Below are 27,254 nucleotides of genomic sequence, written 5' to 3' on the forward strand. Positions count from 1 at the left end.
TTTCTCCTAGATTAAAGAAAACTTTAAAAATCTATTTGCTTTGACATATGACACAATATTTAAGAACTGAAATCATCAATTAAATCACACATCAGAAACATTTCCCTTTGGTAAAAAATATAGTGCTAGACGATGTACACTTTGAAATTGTTGTTAATGTTTAAAATGCAATCTGAAGTGCATATGTTATTTAAAAAAAAAACCCCAACATAAATTACAAATTTTAAAAGTTTGAAAAAAACCAGCAGTCATTTCTTAGCAAAAGCATTTGCAGAGAAATGTGTCTTTGGGGTTTGTGGATATGCATAGTTTTCTAGCATGAAAGCTGAATATGTTATTCTTTATTTTCTTTCTTTTTCCTGTTTAAAATTGAGTAGATCTAAAGGAAACAGAGTTTTTTCAGGGTACCTGTAATACAGTACCAAACTTGACATTGGCACGAAGGTAGCAAAAGCCTTTGGGTTGTCACTGAAAATAGAAAAGGTGAATGTTGACAAGATTTCAGATTTTTTTTTTTTTTATTCTGGGGAATGAGGGAAACTGAAGTTAAAAATAAAGTCCTCGTATGGTCAACATGTTGGAGGAAATTCAAAGCCTCTCATAAAATAAACATATTTTAAGAAGTGTTTTGAATTTCACTGTGTAATTTCTGTCCAACAGAAATTATGGTTGTATCTTTGGAGGGACATTGTGTCAGATCAATGGTCATTATGTGAAAAAGTAACCTGAAACCTGGATGCCTTTAACCCTTTCTGTTAAAACCTGAAATCCAAGGGAGACAGCTCTGCTACTGGAAAACTTGGCACCACGGCGGTGCAATTCTAAAATATTTGGGTTTGATGTTACGGGAGATATGTAAAATATTCCTGGGGAAAAAAAAAGGCAAGTACAAAGCTTTGCACGCTTTGGCAAAAGAATTTCATCAGCGGTTATTAAAAAATACAACAGTTTATGTCCCAAAAAATAAATGAAATTATCCAAAGCATGTGAATAAGCTGAAATATCCCAGCCTGGAGCATGCTGCAAGTTGTTCCTGGGTTATATTTAGCTGTAACCTTTGGAGTCTGGAAGTCTGAGAGGAATATCTGCTGTGCCAGGTGAGGGTGGTGTGTGTGTGCAACACGCCCTGGTGTAGCCAACGTGCCCCTTGTTTTCCAGCAGCATTATTAAGCAAAGCCATCCATACTTCACCATGTTGTTACATGTGTCTGTCTGCTGATTATAAAATGTGTTAAACAGTATTTAAAAAACAAAAAAATGCAGAGCTGCGCTTTGATTTATTCAGCGAACAAAACATATGCTCGCTGTTCTGTTCTATGTAATTCATATGATCAATAAAATTTTCTTTAAAAAGAGCAACTTTGGCATTTAGAAGGATTATGCTGCTGAAGAAAAAAAAAATGTTTCCCTCTTGCTGCATGCAGGCAGTCTCAAGGCTCTTGCAGGAAAATATTTTTTTTTTTCTGACTAATGTCTATTTTTGTATATTTGTGATTTCTAATCCTCAGGATGGAGGCTGTGCATTGTGGCTGTTACCCACTGTGTCCCAAAGCCTTGGTTTACCCAGAGATATTCCCAGGTAGCTGCTTTGTTGCCTATTCCTTCTGCTGAAACGTAATAATATGATTCCTGCTAAAATCAAAAGTTTGGGAATAAACTTGAGTGAAAGCAATTGTTTATTTGGCAAGCCAACATGTTAGTGTTAAGGCAAATTTTATGTGTTTTAATACATTAGACGAAGTTTATATTTGCCATCTGTTCTTTTAAGATAACAAAAAAGCAAGTTTTGAAATAGCATTCTTCATTGTTAGCATACACATCCCATAATGATAGATTTTTGTTAAAAGGTCACTGATGCTGCAATGGTTTGCAGATTTTTTTTGTTTTTGATACACAGAAGAAGGAAAAAAAAAAGCCAGGCCTGAAAATCACACCAAATTATTTAAACAATTTAATACTTAATAGTATGCAACTGCAGTACAGGATACACACTAATGTAGTACCAGTTCTTCGAAAAATCTCATCACTAAATGTATCACATATGCATTGTGTTACATTAGAATAATGTATTTTAATCACCCAAAGGAGATGTCTAAACAGCACAACTACACAGTCTTATTTAGCATTAAACATCCTTGTGAGCTGAGGTAACCTTATAAAATCATGCTTAAATAATGTAAAACACGAGGCGGCACAGAGCAATATGCATTTTTAATTAGTAAAGTGACTAATATCGAGTGTGTGCTTTGAGGTTTTTGTTTCATTAAAAATGTATCTGTTTTTCCTGCAGCTGAATATCTGTATTCTACACCTGAACAGCTTTTTAAAAGGCTTCAGAATTTCTGCAAGAGACCAGATATTGTAAGGAGACATCTCTATAAGGTAGTTGTTTGGAATAGTTTTAGATGATATAATGCCATATTGAAGTACAAAGGGGAAAAAAAAAACCTTAAAAAAACAACATTTAATTAACATACTAATGTTTAAAGGAAACATGCTAGGGAGGGATATTAGTCGTTACACTAACAAGGATTAATTAAACTAGATGCCAGTTGTATTAACCTAGGTCTTATGAAATACGTGCACTTAATGCATGCTACATGTTTTTTTTAATTTACTGTTTTCTAAAATGACTGTCCTTTACATTTGGACCCAAGAGGCTTATAAAAATGAACCTGGATTAATGCAACTCATTAGTTTAAAAGGAAAATAAAAGAAAGATCCTACAATTATACTAATGAGGATAAGCCTAACTTCCTATCCTAATTTAATCTTCAAAAAAATGCAGGTGACAGGTATCAGGTAAGATTTCTTTGGCTTTGGGAATGATTTGAGTGATTTTCATACTTACAATTATTTTAATTATTTGCTTTATAAGGTGTGTTAAGCATTAAAGTTTATTGGGAGAATAATTTACTGGTATTTGTCATGTCCCCTTCTTTGCAATTATATCTGTAGAGAAAATGCAGGTTCAGTGGCAAACTCTCCATTCAGGTTTTGCTCAAGTGTTCGATGCTAGGCCAACTTTCATAGTTTTAAATGGTGTATTTACACTGATGGGAGTCACGCTTTTCTTTTTTTTTTTTTTTTAATTTGAATGTAGATGAAGCACTAAATTTTACATTATTCCAACGAAGAGCCGTTACTACACGAAGCTGCTTTCAGAAGAATAACTGCAGGTTTTTACACGCTGCTTCATGCATTTACAGCGGTTTTTGACTTTTACTGTCGTGGGCAGGTTGGATGCACATCACCCCTGCACGACAGAGGTGTTTCAGCTCGTGAAAACCCCTGAATTCAGCTGAAAGTCCTTAAAGGCTTGGGGGTGCATGGAAATGCTCCTCGTGTTAACCCGTGCGACACAAATGTGGTTCTTGGAGCGTTCCCTCCTCCGTCCAGCCTCACTGTTAATGAGCAGGTCGAGTAATCTCCTCCTTAATTTGGAGTCTCATGCTGCCAACAGACCCAGCCTCATGCCTCCACCTCCCTCCCTTCCCCTGGGGACCAGAAGCTGTTGGGTCTTGCTGTGTTTCGTCTGCCTCTCTCCCCCTTCCTGCACACACATAGCAAGAGCAGCAAGGACTTAGCCCACGCCTTGACTTTTTTTGTGACCTAAAAATAGGCATTTACATAATGATACATCAAAGATGATGTTGTTTCTGCAGGAAACAGTTAAACCTCAAGGAAAAAAAAAAAAAAGAGAGAACCAAAAATGCAATTTAACACCCAATTTCAAGCTCATTATCTTTCATTGTCTATTAACTTGGCAATGGTTCAGAAGGTAGCTCATAATAGTTTAAAATGCTGACTGAACACTTCCAGTGTTCAGCATTACTTCTTGAGTCAATAGTATCGTAGAGTTAGGCATGGGGGCTTCAAAGGGAAAGCAGTCCTTAAATGTTTACCTTGGCATTTCCCAATGCTTCAAGCTCAGCTAATGGTTGCATTCACATGGATCTTCTCCCACATGGTTCCCAGCTCCTGAACACAGAGCCAAGGCATGCAAAAAATACTGATATAAAATAGTACAGGTTGAAAATATGTATGCAAACCCTGTAGGCAAAATGCTGATTTACTTGAAGGATTTTTAAAATTTTTTAAGAATTCCTTGGGATGATTAGTAGGCAGAAGCTGAAGGTCTTTTTCCTGCCCCTTATACACGGGGTTTGCAGATCTTCTATCAGAGCCCATCCTCTGCAACAGGTAGCAATGGAGCTGAGTGGGGGATTGTTTTAAAATGAGGAAAGCAGAGCCTAATCCAGCACCTGTGAGCACAAGAGGAAATATCCCTGTTGTCTTTAATAGGCTTTGGATCATCTCAGAGAATACTGTTAGAGTTGTCCTTTTGTGCCTACACCCACGTACACCTAGTCTTCCTTCACTGTGGACCATCCACAAAAGCTCCTGGAAAAGGCTAGCTCAGAGCTGTGCTGTTAAGGTCATTACAGCTGGAGTGATGCTGCTTTGTAAGGAAGCTGAACAGAGTGAATTCCTGAAAGCTACACAGCACTTGCACAGTATTTTCACTTTTTTTCAGATCACTATAATATTATCTCTGTTTTCTTGGGCTAGAAAAGGGATTCCAGCACAAGAGTCAATGTTAACCAGCTCCTTGTCTTTCAGAAACCATCCTGCCATATTCTCTGCATTGAGTTTATCAAGTATCTGTGACATTTTGGAAGTAGAAATGCTTTAAAAGCAAATAGTGCTTTTCTCTGCTGGCTGGGGATTCTCAACTCCACAAGTTGGGAAGTAATCACCTTGGTTTATCCTTTTACATGTTGTTGGGATTTTATTACTCAGGATATCTATAATAATTAGACAGTGGCTTATTAAACAGGCAGTTTGTTCCTTCAGATGTCCTCAGTACTTGTGCTAACAAAATTAGTGGCAGAAAGGAGATAAATGGCATCAGGGCAGTAGGCTTAGAGGCTGGACATAGGGAACATCCCTGTGAAAATGCACAGACCAAGGCATTAAACTGTAGTAGCTTAACTCCACAGAGCAGATTCATGCTGGCAGACTTTTAAAAATGTCCATAATGTAAGCACCTATGAAAAACTTTCCAGATGATGTATTGCTCACCCTGAGTATTCACACAGCACTCAGGGCTGGCTCATCTGCATTTCAGCCTTGCCTTCTGCCAGTTATTAGCAGAAGACTGAGATGAGAGGGAAGCAAATCTCATTTGTTATCAATTATTTGTTCTGTTCCAGTTTCATGGAATCAAACTCTAGTTTTGGGTGATTTTGGTTGCCAAGGTAAGCACAGGAATGAAGCAAGTTAGAACAGCAGGGCATTGGTCAGGGCACACCACAGGACCTGTTAGTGCCCTATCTAGTAGATTTAAAGTTAAAATAAATAAAATAAAATAAGGCAAAATGTTTGCTTTTGCATTATTTTGTTAAAGTTTACCTTTTAGTTTCCTCACTTGAGTTTCTTAATTTAAAACAGCATGCATAAAGAGTATACAGTGGAAAGGGACAAGAAGAGTTGCCAAAAGCCAGGCATGGAAGGAGCTGACAACTTTAAATAATCTCTCCCAGCCCTCCCAGCTGAATGAGTGCTGGTTGACATGCTGTCAGCTTCAGTTCCTACAGAAAAATCCTACTCTCACTCATGCTTGTTTAATGGAGAAAAGAATTTGGCCCACTTTCTGACATTCATCTTCTCATTTCCATCACACTACAGAAGCTCACCTGCCTATGAAAAGACACATGGCGTGATTTTTTTCTTTCTGACACCACTGTAGAAGGAAGTCTGCTGAATTCAAAGGGATTAAACTGCTGTAAAATCAAATTAAGATCCCAGTTAGACCATAGACATCTGAATTGTTTCCAGTCTCAGGATTTGGCTGTATAGGGCAGTTCTAACAAAACTTCATTTATTTCTTTTCCTTTCCTTTTCTTTTTTCTCTGATTTGAGATAAAGCAGTATCTTGGCTATTTCAGAGAAATGTGTAGAAAGGGAAAACTGCTCCTGGTCCAGATTTCATGTTTAGGCAAAGCTAGGGAAGCATCAGGAGGCATTCTCAGTGCAATAAACTGGGCATTGGGCACATGAGGATGCAGAAGAGCCAATGCCAGGTGTCCCATCAGACACTCAGCCCTGTTATTCACAGTTCCTGTACCTATGGCCATGTGAGAGCCAGGGATGGTGCCTCTGCCTTTATCTTTACCCAATCTCCAGCAAAACTCCATTGGAAATTCATTTTTCCATAAGCGACCTGGTCTAATGGAAGGTGTCCTTGCCCACAGCAGGAGCTTGGAGCAAGATGGTCTTTAAGGGCCTTTCCAACCCAAACCACCCCAGGATTCTATGATTTGTTTATGATGGTGTTTAAATAATTTCCTTAATTAGCTCAGGTTTTCCCCACCTTCAGTTGTGTTGAGTGTCTTCCCATTCTGGAGTTGGTCGCCTGGAAGCAGGAGCTCCCTGTCCATCTTTATTGTACCATCCATTATTTTATAAACATTTGTCCAACATTTTCAGTATCCCGGTCTTTTCAGTCTCTCCTTATGAATGTTATTCCATGTTTATATTCTAATCTCTCATCATTCAAGCCGTTCTGATGCTTGAGAGCTGTCTTTGTGCTGGTGTGATCATTGCTTTAGAGAATTCCGGGCTGTGCCATCAGTTTATGTGATGTGTAGTACTCTGATAATTCCCAACCTGTTCCTTATGGAGCCAATCCTACTGTTTACTTTTTAATGGTGAATGTATATTGAGCAGATGTTTGCTTACAGTGTTCTCCAGATCTTTTGTCCCGGGCTGATAAAATTAATTCAGAGCTTTATAGGGTATGCAAATAATGCAAGTATTTCCATCCATCCTGCTGGCTTTCTGCTCACTAGCAGAGCACGTTTGCAGAGTTAAAAAAGAAGGAATTGTATTGAATTTCTGCTTTTACCTGGCCAGCATTAGGTGCAGGTCAAAGGAGGTTAGAAACACAAATAAGAAACCTGTATTTGCCTCTTGAGCTGCTCAGTTTCCCATGAACGTGATTTAAAATGGTTTCAGAGGTGGTTGAGATCTGCTTCTCAGAGTCTGTGGGGGAAGGTTACAGGAACTCTGGAGTGCAGAGCTCTGTGTCCATTCTCTCCCATCTCTGTTCCAGTGCTTAGGCATGTGATCCTAAGGAAAATATGTAAAACATAAGGATTTTTTTATGTGCAAGAAAACTTCATTAGTTATTTGGAGCACAGAATCACAGACTGGTTAAGGAAGTGCCTCTGGACATCACCAGCCCCACCCTCTGTTCAAAGCAGGGCCAGTTTCAAAGTAGGATCTGACTTCAAACTTAGATTTAGTTGCTCAGGATCACATCCATGTTAGACTCAAATCTTGACACTTTCCATTCCCTGTGCATGGCTGATACAGTGAAAGCCCTGTCTAGCTTGAGAGTTTGCACAGGTGGGATGGTGTGCTGGGCTGTGGGAAACAATTTAAGCATTTTGGGTCAACCTTTGGTCTTCAAGAAACTCTGGTAGAAGCAGGTCTACCTGGCTAACATGGATCCTCACTGTGGAAGAAATGAGCTGGCAGGAAGGGAGTTGGAGTTGCCTAATGTTGGGATCCAGCCATAGAAAAATGGATATATGTGCAGATATATATGTGTGTAGGTGGCCTGCACCTGAACTTCTCTCTGGGCTTGTCTTGCTCTTGGCTCTCTGAGGTAAAATATCCAGGAGACTCCAGCTCTAATCACAGAATTCTAAAAATATTTAGGCTGGGAAAGACCCTTGAGTCCAACCATTAATCCAACATTTCCATGATCACCATGTCCCCAGATGTTGGTCTGTAGCTCACAGCAGTTGGCTGCACTTGCAGAGTAGGACTAAAGAAGTTATAGGGGCAACTTTCAGCATAAACACCAGGACTTGGAACTTTTTATTCTGACAGTATTAGATAGCTTCCAGGAGAGTTTTAGAGAGCAAATGAAAACTGGCAGATGAGCCACAGCCACTTCAAAACAGTAGGTGGAGAAATGGGTCAAAGGAAATAGGAAGAAAAGTTGCAAAAAGCATGAAAACTTTTTTTTTTTTTTCCAGTACAGTTTATTTAAATTACCTTGGGGAAAAAAGCAGGAAACTGTTTTCCCACTGTTATAGTCAGTCAGTGTGTTCTGAGCCATCCTGTGCAAGGTACTGCATAGATTTGCATTGAAAATTTGATGGTTTTTTTTTTCTTAAAAGACAGCAAGAAAGAGGTGAGTTTTAAAAGGCCAGTGTAAGAAACTGCAGAACAGACCAGTTTGGTCAGGGAAATACTGTTACTCTGCTGAGGTGTGTTAAATATTAAATAGCTCTGCTTTCGGCCTCACAGTGCACACAATTCATGTAAAGCAATGGTGGATTCTGGTGCTGGTCTCCAAAAGTGCTCGGAGTTTGAAAATTGAACTCCAAAAATAATTGCTGCAAACTGTTTTCCACCTTGATTTTTCCCCCTTACTCACTTGCAGAGTGAAGGAGCTGGATCACAGGGTAGATTTGACCCAATACAATTTGACTCCGTAAATCATTCCAGTCTTGCCTGCCAAATCTCAGGTTTTGTGTGGAAAATTAATCTCTAAATCTTAATTTTGTTAAGCCAATTTTTTAAAAAGTGCAAAAAATCTACACTAAATCAATACTGTGTGCTTGAACTTGAGCTGTCCTGAAAGAGCCAGTCTAAATGGATGAAGACTCCTTATTAAAGTCTAAAGGTTAACTCTGAAGTCCAGTGATGGCAGAGTAGGTATTCAGTTCTTCAGTGCTGATCTTAGGACACTAGAAACAAGTTGATTATTTAATGAAAAATACTGTTCTGCTACTGACATCATGCTGTTTGTTCTTTATGGGAAGATGCTGCTTTATGTGAAAACTTTGCTTCTTTTGATCCCCACATATTTAAAACTATTGATGGAAAGACAATGGAATTTGTCTTTCATTTTTCATTCAAAATTCATTTTTTCATGGAATTTTATTCCTTGAAAAAATGAATGTCCAGATATTTGCATAGTTACCACTCCTCAAAAAAAACAAAAAGAGATTATTCTGAAGTAAAGCCCAGAGTGATGATGGTCTAGCAGAACTAGGCCCTGCTCCTTCTGGCTCATGGTTCTGCCATGTCTGAGGGTCCCTGAGACTGTTCAGTCCTTGATGTGTCCACTGAGACCACCAGAAAAGCAGGGGGAGCAAATAACCTGGGCCTTATGATCAGCTTACCTGTCTCAAAAAAAAACCCAAACCCTGAATTCCCCCCGTGTTTAAATAACAGCACATAAGTGTTCTGTGACCAAGTGGCTCCCACCCCTCCTGAAATCCTTCTGGCATTTTGTGTCCCAGCCTCTAACACGGTTCCGTGTCCTTCTCTCTTGTGCTTCCTCGCAGGGCGAGACGGCCGGGTTTTCTTGGGCAGCGCTCGGCAGTAAATTCAGGTCTCTGCTCGCAGCAGAACCGAGGGAAGATTTGTGACAGATGGGGCTAAGTCACAAACTTGCAGCCTCAGGCAGAATTGTGGAAGTTTCCAGAGTGTGCCCATATTTACCTGATCAGAGAGAAAAGAAAATCTGCAGAGGAAGCCGAGCCTGGCTGCTTGTCATAGCTGACACAGAGCCATCTGCCACAAACCTGTGGCGGCTTCAGATCTCCAATCCCTGCCACCACCCCAGCTCAAATTAAATACAGATTCTTAGAGACGTTATGATGGTTACACATGTCCTCGGCATCACATGCAGGAGACTGTTCAAAAAAAATATGTGGCCTGTTGTGTAACCGCACTCATGTATCCCATATGTGGTGCCACATTGAATTTCCGGTTGAATCTGTTTTTATCCTTTGTACTGGATGACATGGTGCCTGAATTCTTTCTTTTCGCCGACACGATGGCAGCCAAGCTGCAGCTTCAAACGCTCACACTTGGCTGAGTTTCTACCTAGGTTGCCAGGTTATCATTGGAGCCTTATTGTGTCCTCAAAGGGCCACAGGGCCTGAAAGGAGGATCCGAATGCTGCCGGACTAATTGGGCAGCCATCTCCGGGTTGTTGGGAGGCAAAGGGCTGCTTGAGCACTTCTCTCTCTTTCTCTCTCTCTCTCTGTCTTTTTTTTTTTTTTTATTGCAAATTAATGACTCTCTGGCAAAGGGGTTTTTAAGTGAAGGTATTAATAAGGGGTCTGGCAGGTAATCCCATGATTCGTGGAGTTACATTTGCATTTAATTAATCTTAAAGAAAGCTGAAAGATAAACAGCTGTAATTCAAACTAGCTTGGGAAATATGCTACATGGTGCCATCTATCCGATAAAATGAAAGCCGAGACACTTGTTTTATTTCTCTCAAGGATGGAGAACAAACAGATAACAATCAAAATACTTCCAATAAAAACCAGTAGTTTAAATGTAATGGCAGTTCATCAAGAATCTTTGCATCCAGTTGCAAATACAGTCTTTTAAAGATAAATCACTTATGATTCCAGCAGTCAAGCTGCAGTATTTGTTGATGTAAAATGTTTTGAAGATGTAGATTGTACAATAAATTTTTAATAAAGTGCCCACTGCAATTTTTAATTAGCATATCTCATTCATGTATAAGTGTGTACATCTATCTGTATGTTTATCACCATGCATATCCTTGTGTCAGAGTCAATGAATGCAATTGTGTCTTTATCTGATGAAGTGGAATTTGGTTTGCAAGCGATAATAAAACCTTATGGCAATTCCAAGATTTTCAACTCTGCTCTGGGAAGAAGCAGGAAGAGGACTCTGGGTAAGGTGTTACGACGTGAAGCCTGGTAAGACTTGTCTTTGCAGACAGGTGTGGTCTCAGCTTCCCTTGGATCAAGGCAGCTCCTCTCCCTGAAAGGGGTAAAAGGTACAGGCTGGTCCCCCTCCCCACGAGTGTCTTTGACACCATCAAGAAGTGAAATGTCATTTTTCAGCATGAGAGAGAGCACATGTTACTTCTTGTTAAAATTACCCCATGAAGCAATCAAAAACAAGCCAGGGAGACACAATGGAAAGTGTTTGTTGTTCTCCTAGCACTGCAGAATTGTAATTTTGCAGTTATCATCTCTCTGTATGCAGATTCCTCCTCCTTTCTTCTGGGCCAAAGCCCAGTTTGGCTTTAGGCACAGCTTGTGATTGGGTGGACGTGGTCCTCCCAAGAGTGTAGGTCTGGTGGTCATCCTTGGAAGACCCAAGGAGCAGGACTGCCTTGCACTCCTGCCAGAATGTATCATAGATGTTCACCAGTGTCATCCCACCTTGCACCAACAAATTGGAATATTTTTTGGCTTCACTGCTGGGGAAACTGAGGCATGGTGCAGTTGTAGCAAACTGCTTCAAGTATCACAGTGAGTCATTCTCCAAACCAATAAAGGGGAAAGAGGAGATGCTGTAATTCTGCACTCGGGCTTGTGGTGAGCAGACTCGAAACATCAAAGCCGTGTGGTTTGCACTCGGAGGCTCCTGCTGTCCTCAGGGCAGCCCCACAGCCAGGGGAGGTCTCACCCAGCTCCTTGGTGAGGTGCAGCCCTGCCCTGCTGAACTTAATGACCGTGATCCTTCGACCATGCCCAGCTCTGTCTGCTGAGCAAGGCTTCATCTTGGTGGAAATTTTTTCCCTTCTTATGAACCCTTGCAAATAATGTTTTATAATAGAAACTCTGTGAGGAGTTTAATTGCAGGGTAATAAATAGCAATGCTGTGTTATCTCCTGATATTTCTTTACATTCTTAGCAAAGATGCACAGCTGCTCTGGAGCAAGGATCCCTGGAAGTCTTCAAGGCTGGAATTGGGCAGGGCTTGGAGCAATGGAACGTGGCCCTTCCCATGGTGGGGGATTGGAACTAGATGATCTTAAAGATCCTTTCCAGCCCAAACAATTCTGATTTTGTGCCCTTACCACATCACAGGAGGTGTCAGGGGCCACCCTGGCCTGTTTGAGGTCCTCAGTCAGGAGAGTGATGTAGGACAGCCAGGTAGCCAGAGGTGATGTTTCCCCCAGCAAGTGTCCCTTCAGCGCTGCAGACTGAAACAATCCACAGAGTTCTGCCTCTCAGTTTCAGCAGAGGAAACAAGAGTGTCACCCCGTGCTGCTTCATCTCAGTCCCTCACTTCAGAAGGTCAGAGGGACAAGTTGGGATCTTGGTCCTGTTGTTCTTACACACATGAGTAAGTGGTGAATGAAGACACCTAATCCTGTGAGTAGAGCAAGAGAATTGAACCTTGACTTACTTTAATGTTTATTGATGTTTCACCTGCATTGACACAGCGGCGCCAAGGCTTTGAGACAAGTTTCAGTGCAGAGTCAGAGCTGGGTTTCCCCGACTGTGTGTCAGCCTCACCCTGACCAGACAGCTCCTCCTGCATCAGTAACAGGCCAGGCACCTAAACCTACAATCCTTTTGTCATAGCATTTGAGATCACAGGAAACACAGGTTTATTCTACGCGAGAATTGTCTTTTCCCTTCTAATAGAAAAGAAAATCCTAAAACAATTTGGGAATTCTGTACCAAACCGTTTCCAGCATTCCTAGCCCCGCTGGTGCTGCAGGCACAGCAAGGAGCTGTGGCACCGACCAGCTTCCAGCACTGAGACCTCTGCCTCAGCTCAAAGCTGTTCTGAATTAGGTGGTTAGATTTTTCTAATTGCATTTTTAAAGACCGAGCCAGCAGTTCATTAGAAATCACGGAGCAAATTCTGCTTCTCTATTACACCAATATAAATCTTGAATGAATTTATATCAGGATAACTGGGAGGGTAGAATGTACCTCCCATCTTGTTCCTCAGATTATTAAAAGTTAAAGGGCCTTGAAAATTAAATTCACCTTTCCCTATTCAAGCTGTTTACTCTGTTTTTTATTCCAGAAAGGACAGTTGAAAATAATTAACCAACCTCCTTTCTGCTCATAGGAACTTTTAAGTTGGGTTCTCATGTACTAGCCCAAGACTAGTTTGTGTGGAAAAGACCAGAGGGCATTTTCTTTCAAACAAATTGTTTTCATGGGAATAATTTCCCAGAGAATTTTATTAAAACCTTTTTGCGAATCCTTTATTTTTGAAAAAAAAAAAAAAATCGGCTTATATATCATTGATTTGGGGGGGCTTGGCAGTGTATTTGCAGATATACATGAGCACCTTAATGAAAGCCCTTCAGGATTTTACCTTCTAACAGGCTAACCTTATTTAACCAAAATACTTCTCAGCGAGGCTTCATCTTGCAGGAAAATTCTGCCTTTTGAGTTACCAACCCTTGTAAATGAGGTTTTATAATAGAAACACTGATAGAACTTTAATTACAGGGCAGTAAATAGCATCGCTGCCTAATCTTCTGATATTTCTTTGGATTCTTAGGGAAGATTCGCAGCTGTTGCTGGAAGCCGATCATCGGGGGCTGCAGGGGCTGGAAGTTGTTCCCCGCACCCCGCGGGAGCAGCAGCGAGCGCCGAGCCGGAGGAGGCTGCGGAGAGAGGGGAGGGGAGCGGAGGGAATCGGGACCTTGGCGTGGAATATCCCACCCGCGGAAAAGGTTTGCCCGTCCCCGTGAGCGGCCGAGAGGATGGAGGTGCGGGCAAGCCGGGTTAAACGAGGCCACTGACGGCTGTAATGGTAAAAATCATCAGTAATAAGAATCATGAGAATGTAATCATGCGAAGGGTTTGAGCCGGGCGCGATCGCCGTCAGGGCAGCCCCGCGGTGCCCTCCGCGCATCCCGGCGCATCCCGGCGCTGCGGCTTCCCCGGGAAGCGGGGGACGGACACACGCCGCCCGCCACTTTTATCATCGACATTACCGATAATAAAAATACTATTTTGAAAATCAGATTCTTCTCTAGCATCGCTCTACAGAGACAGCACGGAGAAAAGCTCTCCCTCCCCGCCGTGGCTTTTCCGCGGGTGCGGAGCGGCCGCCCGTGCTGCGCAGCCTTCCCCCAGCCCTTCCCCGGCTCTCCTGCGGTTCCTCCAGTGAAAACACAACCCCAAAAAACACCAAACGAACAAAAAATACCCTCAAGCCCCCGAAAGAAATCCCGGGCAAGGAGCGCGGCGCTGGGGAGGGATGGGAGGGATGCGTGCGAGGGGCTTAACCCTTGGAGCTTTGAAGGCAAAACAAGGAAATGCGTTGGAAAGGCATGTCTGTAAACAATGATAATTAGCCTTTTCAAAAATCATAACACTGATTAAAATCTCGGATTCATTATTTATTCATCACAGAACCTCTTTGCAGACCTGGGAATAGTGATTAAAACCTAAGTGCTTCTCAATTTTGCACAGCTCGAGAGGAGCCTAAAAAGGGGTTAAAATGGAAAAGAAAGAGGAAACCAAGCAAACAGAATTCTTCTTTTAAGAACCAATACTTTCTTCTTCCCTTCCTGGCAGGAATACTCTTATTCCCCCAAATTTTGGTATTATGAAAATGTTTCTCATACTAAGTACAAGTGTTAGACTGAATCCAGTTGGTACTAAAATTGCAAACACACTTTCACTCCTAGAAAAGCCAAGAGAAAGGAACTTCTTTTAACTCCATAATAGCAGGTTACGGAGTAAATGAACAACTGATGGTCAACGGGCCAATTATGGTATAAATATCCGTTGTTTACGGCGAGGTGTTAAATGAGCCTTTCGAGCACAAAGGATCAGACTGTCTAAGCTACAATTTGTGCTTCATCCCATTATGTCTCCCCGAAAAAGGCCCGTGCCGTTGTAGGTAATGTGCGCACAGAACATATTTCTCTCTGTTGATTTTAGTTTGCTTTAATTCAATACACACTCTTGTTTACTTTTTAAAATTTAAATAAATGTCAGCATTGTATAATTTCTATGTTAACAAAGCAGTGAGCAAAATCCCTTGTATGTTTATAAAATATTATTGTTTAATTCACATAGTTTAGGAATTCCAAATGTTGAGAATAGGAAGGAGGCCAAATACCATCTGTTTATAACTATGATGCATCATCATATGTGTACTTTAAAAAAGAAGAAGAAAAAAAAAAGCTTGGTCAATCATGCCACTGTTCTATCTGTTAGGGATATAGTGAGGATTTAAAATCTCTCTGTGCCAGGAAATTTTAGGGTGGTTTAATTCTGAGCAAGGATGTTGCAGGAGTTGCTCAGGTCTGTGTTCCTGTCAGAAGAGCTGCAGGAAACACTCACGTGCCCCAACCACTGCAGACACAAATTCAATCACTTTCTCCCAGCCTCAATATTCCCCACTTCCAGAGACCGAGAAGCAAAACCTGAGAGATTTATTTAAACTCCTTTATAGATTCTGGGGGGAGAGGGGAGGTGTGGGTGCATCTGGGGCTTCATTTCCAAGCGCTTCATATGTTTGTGTGCCCGTGTTTTTAAGGACAGAAGGAAAGCATGAGGATTTTGTAGCCTGTTTTTGCAAAACACAGGCTATAGACTATCATTCAGCTGATTCTGCAAATAGCTTAAAAAAAAAAATCAATCCTCTGTCAAATGTTAGTAGTTTTTGGTCCAAGTTAAAATAGGTCCTCGTTAAAAATAATACATTCCATACTACGGAGTGGTACGTAACGTGCATTTTAAAGAGAAGGTAGTCTGCAGGCTTAAAAACAAAGAGAGTGTCTCCAAGTTAAGTAGATAAGAAGATTTTTTTTTCCAAACCCAAGTTAATTAGCTGGTACGTCAAGCCTCATAGATGTCTTCCTACCTTTCAAGGGCTGAAGAATCCCCAGTAAATGTACTTAAACTTCCTAGCGAGGGCCAGTGAGATGAATGCAGAGATTAGGGCGAGTATTACCCTGCCTTCTCAGTGCATCCCAGCTGCAGTTCATCCTACTATTGATAATGATGCTTGGAGTTACTGAGGTGGTTTCTGAAACTCACATATGGGGTCCTTTCCCCAAGGATGAGGAATAATAGCGGCACTCAGGTGGTACGGGGAGGGTAAGCACAGATTTGCAGTTGTCTTTGCCTGGTGCATGGTGACTTCTCAGTCATGCTGATTTAATAAAGGGAGAGGTACATTCTCAGGACAAGGGCTGTAATTCTCTGGTACAGTGTTTGATTTGTGTTAACAAACAGGAGGGGGAATAAAAAACAGCACAGGTGAAAGGAAAAAAAAATGTCTGGGCTTGCTGGAGGGCAGCCCTGTCAGAACGTTGCTGTAGTATGAAACGTTCTGTGGCCAAACTCTCAGCAATTTCTGTAATACCATAATTTAGCGTACTGTACACTGCACTGAAATGCCTGGGACTTTGTTTTTGAACTTCTTCCTTTCTGCTGTTACACTTAACTTGCAGCATCTTGAATTACTTAGCTACACCCAGATAGAAAGTTACCGTTTCTTTAGCTCTACATGCTGCACTGGGCTCTTAGTGTTAAAAACTGTCCATCAGAGTGGAAAAACCTTTCCAGCCCTTTCCTCTATATTTCCTAGCCTTTAACATAACCTTCTGAGGCGGTTTATTATCTTGAAAGACTTTAATATTTTTAATTAAGGAAAAGGAATGCCCTACACACCTCTCTTAAGTAATCTTTTTGGAGCTGGTTCCATCAGCAGAGATAATTTGCTACTGTGCCATGAGCTTAATCTGCTCACACTGACATTACAGGAGTGAGAAATAGGACAAAAGGCACCTTCTGTCACTGCAGTTTGCAAAAATATTCATAAATGTAAAATGTATACAATCCCAGCTTGAAAAAAAAACCTGGTGCCAGCTCTACTCAGCCAGGCATGCATTCCTGTGTATTACTTCCTATTTTCCATGGCTATGTGATCCTGGGTTTCCCAAGCTGAGATAGCAACCAGGGGGGAGAATTGTCCGATTATGATGTGCATACCTGTCCATGAGGAATTCTGTGGACTCCTTATATTTGTTTATCACTTGGTTTTTACACACTGGAGTAATTTAATGAGTTGCCCTGTGAGAGGCTGCTCCAAAGGTTGCTAAATGCCACATTCACTGCAGGCTTGCTTTGGGCTGTTCCTGGGCACTCTGGGTCAGTACAGGGAGATGAGCATTTGGAAACATGCCCCAGCACAGGTATAAATCCTTTATAAAGAGCTGTGGTTGAGGCTGGATATCTGATTTATCCCTCGGTCCCTGGGTCTTGCTTCTGTGTGTGAGGTGCCTGTGTTGTGTCAGGACTGCAAACAAAACATGCACCAGGCATGAAGCACCTGGTGATTCACAAGGAGAATGTGTTCTGTGGTCATCACTCTAACTTCTTGCATCCTTCTGGGGTCTGAACCCCTTGTGCCCCCCCCCCCCCCTTAGCAGAGGTAACTGAGGGCATTGATCATCTCACAAGCTCCTGGGCATTAACGTTTAACATCCTATAATTTGGTTTTTAAGTGAAAGCAGGGAGATTAATAAACTTAATCTAGCATTCACGCAGGTTTGAGGACGGCTGACCTCTGCCCTCTAGAGACCCAGGCTCATTTAAGAATCTGCATTTGAGAGAGCCCCTGCACTTGTCCTGTCACAGCCAGTCCTGTCCCCATGGGCTGCAGTGTCACCCTCGCTGTCTGCAGTAGGAGCAGTGGTGACAAAGAATTTGCTGCTTTTATTTATGTCTCCCTCCTCTAGAAGGGTCAGACACAACTCTCTCCTTCAAGATAGCAGCTCTCCTGGGCATTGGAGCAGCAAAAGTAAAATCTTGGTCAAAAATGAGTCGATATTTCAATTTGTTTGCATATAGTAGAGAAAGAAAAAGTCAAACAAAAAAAAAAAAAAAAAAGGAAGGAAGAAAAAGGGAAGCAGGAATATCAGGTCTTTGGTTTTGGGACACAATTTTGCAGCTTTTAGCATTACCTTACACAATTCCCAGATTGGGAAAGCCTTTCATGTTGGAGCATTCAGCCAACGGAAGTGCTGCCTCAAACTGTAAAGCATTATCTGTGGATTTCTTTGCACATTCCACGTCCTGCACTTCTTGGGAAAAAAAAAAAAAAAGAACTTGGATAGGAGTAGTTTGTCAATGCTATTAATAGATATGTTTAATGCAGGAGTGTGCAATGTGATGAACAGCCTTGGCAGGAACCATATCCAGCCTGATTGTATTGTAATACTGTTTGATGCAGCAGTGTGTTTGATCAGTTACAAGTGATGAGTATCATATCACATCAAACAATTTAATACAGTCTCATTGTATGGAATTATGGCTGCTGTCAATCAGCATGTGGCCTATTCCTTACAGATCTGTCTTTGGGAGCTGGAATACACTGGTAGCTTCATATGCATTAATAAATAAAGTGCTGCTGAAATTCCGTACAGACCTGTTGAGGTTTTTGTTTCTCTTTCATGGCCTCTTTATTTTTTATTTCACTTTCATGATCTTTTTGTCACTCTCTTCTTTTTGAATGCTGTGTGGAGGTGAATTCACCTGGTCAACAGGACCTAGAGTGGGGCTGGCATGCTTTGAAGAATGCTTGTAAAACATCTAGTAAAAAAAAAATACATATATGAGAGTTGTGAATTTTGTTTTTCTGTGAACAGCAGCCTGAGTATAAATCCACTGAACTTGTTTTCAGCTGAAGCTTCACAGAGTCTCTTTTCTTGGCTTCCTCAGGGGGAGGAGAGGCTATCTATTAAAAATGCATATGTTTTGTCTTACTGCTTGGCACACCTCACTTGATAACCCCCTACTTTGGTTTGGGGATGGCACTCTTTGAACTTAAAGTCTCTTCCTTAGGACTGATATATTCAAGGTGCTGGAGGGGAAGCCTATGTCAGATGAAAGATATGTATGTAAATAACGGTATAGAGGTGGGGTTTAAGGCATCACCCATTTTGCTATCAGTTTCAGACATATGCTGCTCTGCTGCTGGCTTGCCTTGCTCCCTCTCCCTAACACAGAGCGTGGTTTTTAATGAAGTCATACTCTGCTGCCTACAAATATGGGGTCATGCTACACTTGTACAGGAGTGGTGATTTCAGTAATGTTGCTTATTGTGGTCAAAGAGGGCAGAAGATTGCCTTTTTGCATCGTGTGGCTCTGGGGTTTTGGAGCCTGCACAGACAAATTGATTGCATTGCAGTAGGGCCACACGTTCAGAGAATGGAGGTGTCATGCTGGAAAGCCAAATTTCAGCAGCTGATTAATCAATGTAATGACTGTAAATTTTCCCACCTTTTGCTACTGTCTCAGCCTGCAGGTCTAAGTAAGACTGGTGCTTGAAAGAGAAACCTCAGAAGAAATTTTTGTAGATACTAAAGGAAGTGGTTCTTGGCTTAATTAATGGCATGTTTCCTCCTACATCAAAAATTATCCTCGGGGGTAAAACAAGGCCTGGTGAGAGATAGGGACAGGAATAAGGATAGCTGCATTTAAGAGCTATTTCTGATTGACTTTGTGGTGGTGACTGAGTTTGAGCTCACCTTGGGTGCAGCCTGGTTTTCCCTGGCACAGATTTCCCAGCAAAACTGCACTGATGGATCAGTGGGAGCAGTCAGGGCTGTGGAATGGTCAGGAGGAAGCTTAGCATTATATAACTCCAACAACCTGAACTTGGAGTCATCCATGTGAAGCAAATAAATAAAGACCCAGCTTGTTCCTGTAATATCATCCACCTGATAATTCCTGAGCACTGCTCAGCCAGGTATTTCCTCTGCCTCCTAATCCAAGCAAGATAGGCAAGACCTCATATGCTCTGTTTTCCATATAGGAATGGGTTGTCCTGTTAGACAAATCATTCTGGAATCTTACTATTTTTATAGATTATAAACTGGCCACAATGATACCTGCTCTTGCAGATGAAGCTGATTAATTCAGAGCCAAAGATCCCCACGGTGACTGACAGCCTGGGCCTTATGGTGCAAGGTAATGCAAAGACAGAAGGGTGAAACAATATTTATAAGTGTTCTTTATAGCAAAAGTGTTCTGCTTCAGAGCTGGCTTGTTACGTGGCTGCTAATGACACTCCAGGATCACATAGCACCTGAAGTGGAGCGTGTCCTACCCTGGTTTATCTCATGTCTGGCATTAATTGGCAATGGCTCCGTCTGAGACCGTGATCCAGTCAAATCCTGTAGGCCACGCAGGTCTGGGTGGTATTTAGATCAGAAAACTCATCCAAGCAAGAGGAGCATTGGTTTGCCACTAATCCACAGGAGAGCAGTACCTCCACAAGGTTATTTGTAGATTATAAGGCCAAGAAAGGACTATTTGGATCATCTGGTGTCACGTGTATAACACAAGCCATATGACTTCCTTCAATTAATTCCTGTTTGAACCAGAAAACTTCATCCTCTACTGGTCTAAAAATTGCCAGCCATGCAGAAGCCACCACAACCTTTGATATTATTAGATACGGTGTTTTCAGAGAGATTTTCTCTGCAGCAAAGGTCAAAAGTGACATTTATCTCCTGTGATTATTAGATACTTGTTGCTAGGGCAAGAATGTGAGTCGCAGCACTGAGACTGAGGTGCCCAAATACCAGAATCTTTCACCTGAGTTTTTCTTGTGGTCCTATCTCCATCTGAAATCCTTCATTTTGCCATTTTTTCTGTGGTTTCTATTGCAAAGGGCAGTTCTCTGGCAGCACCACAGTGATTTGGTGCACACAGCAATGGTCTATTGATAAATAGTGGTCCCTGCACTCATTTGGTGGAATTCACCCAAAATCACCAGGAATGGTGTTGCTAAAATGATAAGTATACCTATAGTTAAGAGGTTTTGATTTGATGTGCATTTTAAGGGTTCTAACAAAATAAAATAAAATAAAATAAAATAAAATAAAATAAAATAAAATAAAATAAAATAAAATAATAAAATAAAATAAAATAAAATAACTGCCACTCATGTAGGTTTGAAACCATTGCTGCTCGCTAGGATGAAAGGCACCATATGTGAAACATGTTGCTGATTTCTTATCTCCAGAAAAAATGTTATTAAAGTGTAGAGGGACAGAATGATTTGTTTCTGCTGTAGGGGCAGTGTTTCATGGGTTTAGACAATGAGGGTGGGTCCCATTCTCTCACTATATACAACCTTAAGGAGCTCTGCTGAACTAAAATGCCAGAATTTAGTTATAAGGAGAAAAGTTTTTTTTTTTTTTAAATCCCATAGAACATGAATTTTTGCAACTGTTCACCTTCAGTTTTGCCACTCATACATCTCCCTCCTCCAGTGCACAGCCTATGGAGTCGTGAGAGAAATATTATTTCTCAAATAGTGAAATGTGCTTCCGAGCCTAAGGAGATGGCCACATCTCCCCTGTGATAATAATAATAAAAAGCCTCAAAGACCAGCAAAATTCATCCCCTCCTTTGCTTTCTTGGAAGGCTGAGGGAGCAAAATTCTCAGTGAATGTTTGTTGTGGGGACAGTGAGCTGTGGGACAAGAGGACCCTTCCTCCCACAGGTCCAGAGCATCCAGCACCCAAGTGACCCCACCCGGGGTGAAGGGAGGGACCCCCATCCGTGTCCCTCAGGGACACAGCCTTCCCCTACTCATAGGATACTCAGGACACAGCTTGCTTTGAGTAAGTGCTGCCCGATCCCCAGGGTGAGTGTCCAACGTGAGATCTCTGAGCGTCTCGCCGAGAGGATGATCTAACAGGGCTTTCCCAACAAAAATGGTTCCATGTGATTCTCCACCTTCCCTTCCCCGCCCTCCTGCCCCTGGTGCAGGACCCCCAATGAGTAAAAAGTGTAAGAGCTGCTCGGAAAGAGGTCAGCTAATAAATGATGTCGAAATCCTAGTTCCAGATTTTCTGTTTCCAACATGCTGCGCAACTAACACTGTGACACTTTGGCAGGATGATGGAGAAAAATCCCGTGCCAGCTGACTGATGAGCACCCATCTTTTTTAATTAATTGGGTTGAAAAATGTCTTGTGTCAGCTTGAATGTAGGGGCTCTTTCGGCTGCGTTTTTCTGGATACATACAGCTATAGCTAACTGCAAATTTGAGAGCCCAGCATGAGGCCTCATAAATGATAAAAATATGTATATATTAGAATTATACACACACACACACACGCACATATTGGATAAATTGATACTTAAACATATATGTGTGTATATAATGTTCTGTTCTCTGTTCTGAGAGATATTTATAAATAGATTTATATATATATCTATTGCTATTATTCACAGCTCTATGTGCATGTGTATTGCAAAATCTGTTTGGCTTTTATTTTCTGATATGCTTTTTAGTTTTTAGCAGAGTAATATATCTGATTTCTCTTTAAATTAAATGAATTTATTTGTCTGCCTTCCCTTAATGGAATCAGTTTTGATATACTCTTTGTTCATGCTGTTACAGGCTTCAGTCTAAGGGCTCTTTGTATTAACTTTTTAAAGTTACATTACAAAGAGGTTTTAAGATTTCCCAACAGGCTTTTATTTAACCAGGGCTTTTGATCTCAAACCTGCTGGGGCCTAGTGAAATCCTTACCAATTCTCCAGTAACTCCTCACTATTGGAATTTGAAAAGACCCACCTGAAGGATTTAACTCGCTGTATGGCTTCAGCCATCCTTTAGATGCTTCTATTCATGCAGACAGCGAGGGGGTCGAGGGCACCCTTTGTGATCCTCCAAGTAGCCTAAGGTGCCCTTTGCATAAGTTGTGCTCCTGAGGAAATAAAAATCAGGAGGACACAAACCTATATACCTTATTTCCTGCTATCTTTACTTAAAGGAGGAGCACAGGGGGTCTGCTTAACATCCTTTGCTACCTAAATACCTTTTGGACATGGGAACTCAATAAAGGAACTTTCATTGCATCCATTACCCTACTGCGGTGCATAGCAAATTAGATTTAAAAGGGTACTTTTTCCCTTACAGCTATTTCTATCATTTTCTTTAAAATTTCAATTTAGTGTCTAGTGACAGAATATTCTGTAATGTACATTAGAACTATATAACACCAATTATGCTAACTGTGAACATTATTTCAAAAGAATTAGTTATATTAAGTTATAGATAAACCATTGGGGAAAAAAAGGTCAGGTTAGGAAAAAAAAAAAAGGAGCTATGTGATAATGTTTTAAAGGAGCAACATGAAGTGAATGCTCTTTTCATTTTTTAATCCTTTCATTTTGCATAACCCACACTGAAATTTTGCAACTGACTTGGTCTTGGTTGTTTAGGCAGGGGGTGGCATGTCACTGTGTTAGTTTACAGCTACAAATAGTGGTGTAAAACCTACAGCTGGGTCGTGTGGTTGTGGAGAAACATAATTTCCTCCGTTTGGGGGGAAATGGAATTGCAGAAATCCATGAAAAGTCTTTTGGCAGACACTGGTGACCAGTACACAGGAAAAAAAAAAAAAAAAAAAAAAAAAAAAAAAAAAAGTAGAAAATGCTGGCAGACCAAGCTTGAAAGAATATAACTAAGCACATTCTTGTCACAGTTTTGGTTGTCTGTTTTCTTTCTCATGACTGTACCACACATGATATTATGTCTGTTACCTGCATTTGGTGTTTGCTTTCTCAGATTAATTCCTTTTCTATTTCAGCCCTATGTAAAAATGAAACCACTCCACAGAGTGCAGGAGAATCTAAATGTACCTTATGTTTTCATTACTCTTATTTTCATTTGTCTATTTCCTATTGGCTTGTGGGTTGGAGGAGTTTTGAGTTTCAAGACGTTATTTATGTATTTGTGCTCCTTCTTTGTGTGCAGTTGGTCTGGATGTGCATTGCACTGGAGATGTTTTTGTGTAGATGAATAAAATAAAAATTCTCCATTTTAATCCTTATTTTTCCCTGCCTTAGAGTTGGTTCAAGACTATTGCTGGAACTGTGTGTGGTTTGGTTATTTCGATTTGTAGGGATTCCTGGCAAATCATTTGTGTTTGTTTGACGTCCTGTGGGATCAAACTGCCATGAATTTTGAATGTTCTAAAAACTGTGTAGTTTACTTCAGCTAAAACTGCCTTCCACTTGAAAACATAAATCAGCACAGTTGAAATCTAGTCAAGGTCTTTTTTTTTTTTTTTCTTTTTTTTTTTTAACAATTGGGATTTGCCTCAGCTCCAGCTTGAGCTGAAGCATTTCTGTGCTGGTCCCTTGCATCCAGAAGAAAAGCTGGATGACATTGCCATGAGTCAAGTGCCAAATTGCTAAGCAGGGGCCAGTCCTGACTGTCCATCACAGGTGATGGGTCCTTGGGCAGACCCTGAAATGTGCCCTGCCTAGGACTGCACCTTCTGCAGGCTCACTCAGGCTGGCTTTTCCTGTTTTGGGGCCTTCTCACACTGGTCTAGAGTTCAAGCACTTCACAAAACCTATCAAACTCCAAATCAAGGAGAGAATCACAGAATCATTTAGGTTGGAAAAGACCTCTAAGACCATCAAGTCCAATTTGGACTTTTGTTCAGGACTCTTTTAACTTTCAGCTGCAGCTCCAAGTGGAGTTACAGTAGGAGCTTTCACTTTTTCTCCAGCAGTGAAGTGAAATTGGAAGCAGATGTGAATGCTGGCATTGTCTCTGGGGGACAGATGATGTTATTTCACCAGCTTGACATCTGTTGAGACTTGATTAAACCCAAAGCGTGCCGGGCTGGTCCTGCTCTCTAGATCCTCTGGAAAGGGATTTGCCCCACCAAGTGCATTTGGGAATTCAAGCCTCTCTTACAAACCTGGAAGCCTCTGAGCTGGGGCTTCAAATTGGAATTTTTTTATGTTCAGAAGATGCAAACCACAATGGAAAGGCTTTTATCTTTGTGGCAAGGATGTGAGGTTTTAATATGAGTCCATCTTTATAGACTAGTGGGAAAGAAAGGCAAATTGAGAGGGGAAGAAGGAACTTTTGATTGGCAATTTCTGGTGATACTTTTGGATGAGTGTCTGTGTGTGCCCACAGGAAGATGCCCTGATCCAAGACCTTTGTTCTTAAAAATTTCCTGACAGCTTTGCTGGGCAATGTCATCCTTGCCCACCCCGAAAAGGGAGAAGCTGTGTTCCTCAAGCACATCTTTGCCACTGTGCTGTACCCATCACTGTGTCTTGGAGGGGTATAGAAGACCCTAATTTCCATGTGGATGGTGAGGGATGCCTTTGTGGAGGAAGCAGCCCCGGATGCTGCCCGGATGCCTGAATAGCCCCCAAGAAACCAAAGCATCCCAAGTTTTGTTCTACCAGCTCCCCCTGTGACCTTTGGTAAGCAACTTAACCTGTTGTCCTCAGGATCCCCAGTAAAATGGGAGACCTTAATACTTATCTGGTGGGATAACAGTGCTTAATACTTACCTAATTGGATGACAATACTTACCTACATACCTCACAGGGGTGTTGTGAGGATTAATTAGCTAATGTTTGTAAAGTGCTTTGGAGATGGAAAGCGGTATATAGTAGTGCTAAGCACTGTTACTCTGTGTCAGCACCCAGGCCTTAAAATGGCTAAGGCTGCAATAAGAGTTTTTATATGTTTTAAAATAAGCCAATTCTGCAAGGCATCCGGATGCTGGGATTATTTTTAGGCAGAGATTTCTAAGAAAGTTGGGAAACAGAAGGGTATAATTATATGACCTGGAACCTTCTGTTGTTTCTTCTCGTTGACCAGCTAAACAGTCTTAGGTGTTGTTTGATGAATTGCAAGAACTGCATGTTGGAGTTTAAGACATATTAGTGTTTATTCTTGCTGATCAAACAATATTCATTGAAATAAATATCTTTGCTACAATTTGGACAAACAAATATATTAAATAAGTCAGAGGAAGTATTTATTCCTGTGTTCTCTTTTTTCTATGTTTCTTTCTGTGAGCAGCTTTTTTTATCAGTGAAATTCTGCTTTTGTTCCCATTAGGGTAACTGAAAGGTAACACCACTGCAATAAATGGAATTACACCAGATACAAAAGCATTATGTGAGAGCAAAATTATATTTATATGTGGTCTGAAATGCAACCTGACTCTTTGTTTTAAAGAAAAATCAAACCAACCATTCCTAGAAATATGTATAAATGCAACTTTAACAGAAATTGTCAAACTCTTTGTTGAATCCTGCTTGTTTCATGGCAACTCCTAAACAGATTTTGCAAAAGGAAGGTCTGGTATAGCATAGACCATATTTTCCCTTTTGCGGGAGGAAACTTTGTAGGATTTTTGCCTTTAAATGTTTTATTTGGTTCCTAATGTGAGCTCTCGATCCAAGAAAGCAACTTTATAGTGATCAAAGCACCCATTTGTATATTTTTTTGTTAGAGCATTTCTTCAGATCTTTTCCTCCCAAGTGTTAAAGAGAATTCCCACAAATTCCTAAAATCTGTTAGAATACAGAACAGAGTGCTCACATTGGTATGCTGTATCTTGGCTGTCCCTGGTGAAGAGCCTGTGCATTTTCATCCTGGGTATGCAGAAGAAATTCGATCTGCTGCTGGGCTAAGCACCAGGATTTGGTTGGCTCTAGGACCAATTCTTACATTTCTGCATCGGGCAAACATAAGAATTGGTAACACTTGGAATAAAAACTTCCCCAAATCCTTTTGCGTGGATATCAGGTTATTTAAAAATGTAATAGAGAGCATTCCCCATAACTAAGGGTGAGTCAAGGAAAATGGCATCAAAGGGCTCAGAGCAGCCAAGAGGAAAACTCAGCCCAACCCTGAGCACGTTGTCGGTGTCCCAGCTGCCAGAACGACCCAGGAGGCTCAGGGGGAAGTGGGCCAGGAAGCCAGGTGTGGTTGTTGGAAAGGAGATCTCCCAGATTAGCTGGTGTTTGGCCCTTCAGCTGCCCAGCGTGAGCCCACAGGAGCTGTATCCAGCTTTGGAGTACAGGAGGAGGTGAAGTGAAGGATGACTGATGCTGTGGAGAACTCTGCACTTGGTGTTCCTGAGGAGGAACTGAGGGGATGAGGAGACTTAGTGTTTGGGGAGAATTATTTGTACCCAGGCAGCAGAATTTGCAGACTTGAAAGCTGGGAAGTTTGGTTGAAGTACAGGACTTTGCTAACCCCTCGGTGCCCATCGTTAGCATTTCCCAGAACAAGAACTCTTGCCAAAATGGGGAGGATTGCCATACCCGGTGCCTGGAGCTAAGAAGGTGAAATGCAGACAGGGAGGGAAAAGGTGGGAAAAGAGGGCGTTGCAATGGGGCATCAAACAATGGAAAAAAAGGTAAAAATCTGATATTCTGTCTCTGCTCTCACTGACTTTGGACAAATCATATAAGTGCAGTGTTAAATGGGATAAAAAACAATTTCTTCTTCACTTTAGGAATAATTAGAGAGAGTGCAGTGCCCAGGTACCACCACAATGGAGACAGGCAGAGCAGCTCCCAGTGGGACTATGCTCTGCATCATGTGGTGGGAGAGCACTTCTGCTCTTTTGCCTCAGGAGACCTAAAGAAGATGTAGCAG

The 27,254-nt window shown here is 41.4% G+C and overlaps 1 protein-coding gene across 30 annotated transcripts in view; it reads left to right on the plus strand.

Moving 5' to 3' along the window:
• QTMAN (queuosine-tRNA mannosyltransferase) overlaps positions 1–20,741 on the plus strand; it is a 188,653-nt gene extending 167,912 nt beyond the window's left edge. For 14 of the 30 annotated variants that reach the window (XM_085584105.1, XM_085584097.1, XM_085584094.1 and 11 more), the window contains 3 exons: positions 1,509–1,579; positions 2,291–2,382; positions 13,333–20,741. In XM_085584105.1, coding sequence (XP_085440231.1) covers positions 1,509–1,579; positions 2,291–2,382; positions 13,333–13,563 — 394 coding nt within the window. In that variant the 3' untranslated portion in view covers positions 13,564–20,741. Of the gene's footprint in view, positions 1,360–1,508; positions 1,580–2,290; positions 10,701–13,332 lie in introns of those variants that run through there. The other 16 variants (XR_014956466.1, XR_014956467.1, XM_077784897.2 and 13 more) reach the window with 6 other exon arrangements.
• Positions 20,742–27,254: the final 6,513 nt, after the last annotated feature.

The sequence above is a fragment of the Lonchura striata genome, chromosome 7, assembly GCF_050655825.1.
Source record: "Lonchura striata isolate lonStrDom1 chromosome 7, ASM5065582v1, whole genome shotgun sequence".
Lineage (NCBI taxonomy): Eukaryota > Metazoa > Chordata > Aves > Passeriformes > Estrildidae > Lonchura > Lonchura striata.